This window comes from Brassica oleracea, chromosome C9 (assembly GCF_000695525.1).
Source record: "Brassica oleracea var. oleracea cultivar TO1000 chromosome C9, BOL, whole genome shotgun sequence".
Taxonomy (NCBI): Eukaryota; Viridiplantae; Streptophyta; class Magnoliopsida; order Brassicales; family Brassicaceae; genus Brassica; species Brassica oleracea.
In genome coordinates this window covers 11,481,024-11,487,784 of record NC_027756.1, presented here as the reverse complement: position 1 = coordinate 11,487,784, position 6,761 = coordinate 11,481,024, and the positions used below count along the sequence as shown (strand labels likewise).

Genomic DNA, 6,761 nt, shown 5'->3' with positions numbered 1-6,761 from the left:
TCAACCTTGAATCTTTGGGGAGTTTGGTTGTTTCTTGGAGGATGCTTCTTCTAGCAAAGGATTAGGGATGTGTATCTTTGCCCGCTGATACAGTGATTCACATCAAATGCTTAGGAACAAGGCGAGTTGAACCCGTGTCGCAGCGAATATATGAACTCATTCTGAAAAAGACTGAATGGTGTGAGACTCTCCATCAACCGACATCCTTCACGGAGAACGTCATATCTCCGTTGAAATATATGTTGACTGCAAATGCATATTGGGACAGATACAGTTGATGATTGTGGTGGAATTTGAAGAATTTTAGGTGTTAAAAGGTTTATTATTGGGATCTACTTAACAAAAAAAAAGTTTATAACACCAAGATAGTTGATTATAATAAAAATGACGTTTTCTGTATCCAAATGAAATGAAAATTTTCTCTATTTATAGATCATAAAAATATGAATTTTGATATAATTTTTATTTTTATAAAATTTTCATGACAAAATAAATGAATGTGAATTATTGGATGAAGATAAAAATAAAATAAAAAATCTGCACAACCAATGAAAATAGAGTTAGTTTTTGAAATAACCAATTTTGATAAAAAAAAATTAAGAAAATATTAAATAGCATTGATTTTGACATAATTAGATCTCATATCATTTGTTCCTTTTTCTTCCGGTTATAGCCTCTCTCGTTTCAGGTTACCGGTAAATAAATGATGATGAGGTGTATATATGGAAGTAGTAGATATAAACGAACAGCTGTGAAAAAAATCAGAAGATGCCTCAACTGCAAAAGTGGCAAACCAAAGGAAACGATGATTGTGGTTGAGGACCAAATATAAATGGAATGGATCATGCTAAATGAAAAATAAGAAATTAAATGAAGGAAGAGAAAGAGGAGAGAGAGAGAGAGATTGTAAACGACATTTTTGTTATATCATTCTAAAATAGAATATAATATAGTAAAATAGAATAGTAACTTTATGATTTACAATAATTGTTATGGAAGAGAAAAAATCTCATTGGAAGAGGAAGAGAGGGGATGAGCAGGAGGAGGAAAGATGAAGATTGAGATCGAGAGGAAGGTGAGATGGAGATAGAGAGATATATTGTAAAGGGACATTTCTATTCTACGTAGGTGAGTAATATAGAATAGAACACATTGTACAATACACTATTCAGCTTCTCCAATTTTGATTCCTATTTTCACTATCGATTGTTGAACCATCAAAAAATTAATCACCAACATCACAAGATTCACCTCGATCTTCATCTCCTCCGGTTTAGTCATCATCATCAAGGAAGACGACTATAGATTTCCGATGACTAGCAATCAACTTTCTGCTTTCAGATCAATGAATTATTTTTTTGTGGTGGTCGTGGTGGCGGTGACTACGGTGATGGTGACTGAGAGATGAACGTAACTACCAAGGATGTTAAAGTGATACGAGGAGGTACAATTTATTTATTTATTAGAGACTTTTTATTTATTTTAATTAAATTCTTAATTATGTTTTATTTTCTAGTTATAAAGTACAATTTCCCATGAAAATAACATTTTTATCCATATTAAATATATATATCCAAATAAAGGATGCATGCTTACACGCGTCAAACACTTTTACTAATAACATTTCGTCAAGTAGCAAAGTCGGGCCACCAAAAATAAATGTTCAACGGTTGAATACTTTCAATTTAGTCGAAACCACATATTTTCTACTAAAATTTTAACACCCTTCTTATTTTACATTCAATAGTTTCAATGTATTTGGTTTAGGAGCACACCACGGTTGTTCCGCATTTATCAAACGTACAGTTGTTCTGGTCAAAATTAAGGTGAATTTAGTGTTGATAGAAATAAAAGTGAATTTATTTAAAATCAAATAATAATAAAATGTATATAAACATTTAACGGACACTAGAGAATCTAACGGCGTTGGTATTCAGAAAAGGGGTAAACCCGTCGAATAAATATGCCCAAGCCAACACCTGAACACTCCATGGGAAAATTTCAGAAACTCACCAAAAAATATACGTGCGAAAGCCTAGATGACTCAGTAAAGCCGTTAGATCATAAAATCCTCGTCACCAGTCTGTATCTAACGGTTGCAAATCACTGTCTACAGCAATAATGCAGTAAACACGTCATGCGTACCGGTGCAGACGAGCACACCGGAACATAGAGCATATCCAAAGATGACAAAATTAATTTTCCAAAAACTATAAATACTCATCTTTAATCCACTCTCATATTTTCATTTGCCCTAGAAAAATCAACCACGCAGCCGCACCATCGCCTTCTTCTTCTTCCCCCAAATCGTCAAATCCCTAAATCAATCTCACTCTTTTCGAGCTTTCGATTTTCCCACACGAATTAAATTAGCTTCTCTCGAGCTCGATCGAAGCTTTTTTAGCTTGGAAGAAGAAGAAGAGATGTCTTCTTCGTCTCGCAGCCTACACGGTTGCGATGTCGTCTTCTGATGGACGTTTTGGAGGTTTCTTGTCCCGTGGTGGTTTCGTTGCAGGCTAAGCGTATGGGATCCGAAGGGTGCGGCGGAGTTAGGGTTTCGTCGAATAAAACAGCAGACAACAGCAACTGTGAGAAGACTCGCGTCGAGATTGAGCGTTCAATTAGTAAGAAAGGTTAGACCTTTTTTTACTTGCGTTATAGATCCAGTCAGAGATTTGGTAAATTTGCTAACTTTTAAAGATTCTAAATCTTCCAGGAGGTGGGGTTTCAGATCCGTCTCAATGGCGCAAGTTAATGCACTCACACGACTTTGTACATGATAGGCTTACCAAACTCCGTGTTGAAAGTTCTTCCGAGCCTCAGAACGGTTATCTACCGATCGCCAGTCCTGAAAGTGCAGAGTCTTCTAGGAAAAGAGGAAAGCTTTCGAGAAATAGTAGTAGCAACCTTACTTCCAAAAGGTCTAGATTGATTCTTTTAGATGACACTGTCAGAGATAATGACTCCAAGGAGTTATCTGGACAAGGATCTACTCTCTCAGGTAACTTTAGAGTATGTAATATGTTCTTGAAGTTTGTTCCGAGATGCTACTTTTTAATTTGGCTACTTATTATGGTTTTTGTTTAATGCTGTGCATAGATAAACCCTTAGCAGTGAAGCAACGAAGCAGCTGTAATGGCAGGCGAAGTGATAAGAGGACTCCAAAAGTTCTCACTAGAACTTTTTCAACTGTCAATCCAGCCACTGGCGAAAATGCTTATTTTGGTATGTGGTCCATTTACTTTGGCTAGTTCTTGTATACTTTCAATCTGAACTTTGAAGTGAATTTACAAGTGAACCTGTTTTGATGTAGCTCTAGAGGTTCCCTTGGTTGTGTGGTGATTTTCAGTCTCTTTTCTCTTAGTCTCCTTAACATCAAACTGAAAAGGTTTCATTGGCTGACATACTCTTTGGATCTCTATAGTACCAATGTGACTATGTGAGAGTCACAGCACCTGTGTTTTCACTAGTATTTTCATTTAAACACGACATTTTTGATATGGCAAGGTCTTGTCCTCATGTCATGACATGCTATGATCTTTTTCTATTGTTCTGTGTACCTCATAAGTCATAATCTGCCTTGCATGCAGGTGCCTATGGCTTGAAGCCTGATATAAATGATGTTACCAAACTCGTTGAAGATTTGTCACTGAACAAGCTTCTTGAAGGCTCTTATGAGTGTCCTTCTTTGGGCAAAGACAAAATGAAGAAACTTGAGAAGACTAATGACACTTTGCTGAGTGTAGTCAGAAATGTTTGGTCTGTTCTTCCAACTAGAAGGCCTGTTCAATCACAAATCTCTGCTGAATTAGACGCTTGCATCAGCAGATCTCTGGAGTCGCCTAGCTCTATCTCTGCAACAGTAAATGGTGAAAACAGCGTTAAAGTAAATGCTCTTGATGGAGATCTATCCTCATCTTCTAAGGTGTGTTACCTAATTCAATACTTTGAAATTTCATATATATTCTGACATGGCCTTAGCTGCTTCTGTATGCTTCTGTTGATTCAACTGAAAAGTTATCTACTCTTGTGTATTTTCAGGATCATTGTGTCAATCCTGAGATTCCTTCCTCACCACTTAATTTTCCATTATGCAAGTCTAGCGATGTATTGAAAAGATTAGGGCTTCCTTCGCCGAAAGATTTAGATTCTCTGCTCCAAGACGCTTCAAAACCTTCTCAGAACTCTAAGAACATGTTAGATCAGCAGCGTTCAGCTAAACAACTACCTCTACGTGGCGGATTGCCACATTTCCCGTGGTCACAGGCTTATAATGCGAGCTCTAGAACCAACTCGGAAGCTGCAAAGCTTCTTACTGGCAAAACGCTTTGTCAAGGACGATGGCTAAGAATAGCCGAGACTACTATGAGCTCTCACGAGAGTATAACCAATCATTTCGCAAATCTGGATTCACTCACTTTCAACCAAAGCTTAGTCCTTCCAGTACAGAAGCAAACTGGTGCTGGAACTAAGACCACTTCGTGCCAGTGCACAGAAGCATCTGTGTCTACCTTTCAAAAAGCGTCATGTGTTCCTACAGGTAAGAATCTAAATTTTCACCCTTTTATTCTTTTAACTAAAATTGTATGATATGGATTTGTGTCTCATCAAATGCAGAAGCAGAGGGCTCGCAAGATGTTCAAGACGATGGTATGTTTTCACAAATGCCATTTCAATTTCTCATCACCTAGTCTTATGATTGATGCTATGTTTTTCTGCAGCTCGATCCTGTCCTCAGCTACTAGCAGCTGCTCAAACGCTTTGTGACTTTGCAGTCCAATCCGGAAACCACAACAACAACCCAAACGGAATCCTCAGGTGGCCAACGATGCTTTCTCAGAAGTCAATGAAGGCCCGCAAATCCAAACTAATAGAAACGCCTCTTGAAAGGCACGGAACAACTGAATCCTCCTCCTCCTTACATCTTATCTCAAGCAGCAAGAAGAACAACCACGTGAGAAAAGATTCAGCAGCGCTGCATAATCATCATGATCGCCATCATCTTCCTAAGCCCTCAAAGAGACTGAAACTATCAACGATGGAGAACAAGAAAGGATCATTCCCGAGCTCATCAGCATCCGCGATAGAGTCAGATAGAAAACATTCATCTTCAAGCAAGTTCAAGAATCATTCCCGTATGATGATGCCGCCGCCTCCACCACCAACGAGAACACTCCAAAAATCTTCCACTTATCCTCATAAAGCTCGGAGGTTTCCAGGAATCGGTTGATAGATCCATATAAAAACCAATCTTATTTACACAAAGCCGGTCTGGTATTACAAGGGGGACAAAACCACTTCGTAGGAGTCGTATGTAAATATGAATGTTGTCACGGTGTAAGGTAAGTTCTCTATTTGCACAGTTTAGGAGGTGCAGAAGACTATATATATAGTTTATATATGTATTGCCTTCAATGTTGTAACATTTTTTTTTTCATTTGTAGTTGTAGCCCACACAGTTCTTTTAAGGTCTGTTGTGTTTAAAGATTATTAATTCTACGAGGTTAATGATATAAATCCCAACTTCAATATCTTTGTAGTAGTATGTATATGGTTGGTGATGTTAAATTTCACATAAAGATTCTGGCTGAGCTGAAGATTTTTGCATGTTACGTTGATGAGGCTTTGGAAAGTTCAGATAAAATTGACCTGGAGATTGCGGTGAAGTGGTAAGGGGAAGAGCTCGGATGTTACCACATTTCAGGTTTGATCCTCCTGTCATGCGAAACTAAGTCATATTTTCTTGGTCATCCTATACGGATATGGGCTAACTGCATTTCGGTCCATTTGAATATTCGGGAGAGGATCTATCCGTGGGTTGCATCTTTCACCCGGGAACTAGGTCTGTGTCTTTAATAGATTTGGGTTTAATCATTTTCTTTAAAAAAAAAAATTCAGATAAATTTTGAGGTTAGAGATGGTTTTGCAGTAGGGAAGAGTAAAAGAAACAATAATAGGAGCTAGGAATATTTCTTTGATCAAATGGAGCTACGAATATTTGATGTAGTATTTTCATGTTTCACAGTTCACACGGGTAATGGAGTGCATGAATGTGTTACAAGTGGTTTTTTTTTTTTGCAACTGTTACAAGTGGTTTTTTGCAACAAACTATTTTAACGTGGTGTTTTCATAGACATAATGGTCAGTTTTCTTGGCACAAAGAGTATTGGATATGCATTATGTATTTGACCACTTTTGTGGATACCTAAAAAAATTGTAGTTACATTGTTAATTGTATCTTAAAGATAAATTTATTAAAAATCTCAATGCAGATTTCATTAATTAATATAAACAAATTTTAACTATTAAGAATATTTATGGACGATAGTTAAATTGTTAATTGCTATCGGTTTAGAGTCAATGGAAATTGTTTACTTTAAAATTTTGTAAAAAACTAAACATTAAAAATATTTTAAAATATCTTCTCTTTTGGTAATAAAATATCTTTTGGTAAGAGAGGGGAGTAACAATTTGAAATATGTCCCTTTAACGTGTTGAACAGAAAATAGGAGGCTTCATTTTTGTCACACACAATATAGATGGTTGTTAGAGTTTGGTCTGCTTCTAGTTATCATATCACATTTAGACTATTAGCTTTGAAAATTTCGTCAACTCCTAAATTTGGAATTGTTCTTTTTAGTCTCCACCAACAACACAGTATTCTTTTTTAGCAAAAAAAAAAAAAAAACAACACAGTATTCTTGGTCACAAATCAGACGACGCGTACAAATAAGATTCTCATGAATTTGAAGTATTTTATA

General features: G+C 36.6%; 1 protein-coding gene across 1 annotated transcript; it reads left to right on the top strand.

Moving 5' to 3' along the window:
- Positions 1–2,423: 2,423 nt before the first annotated feature.
- LOC106319035 lies at positions 2,424–5,513 on the top strand (the record flags this gene model as incomplete). Its single annotated transcript, XM_013757241.1, is given in 7 exon segments — positions 2,424–2,633; positions 2,717–3,001; positions 3,100–3,225; positions 3,591–3,925; positions 4,042–4,540; positions 4,618–4,650; positions 4,722–5,513. Coding segments are annotated over 7 exon segments (1,950 nt in total). The 3' UTR covers positions 5,231–5,513.
- Between the last annotated feature and the right edge of the window lie 1,248 nt (positions 5,514–6,761).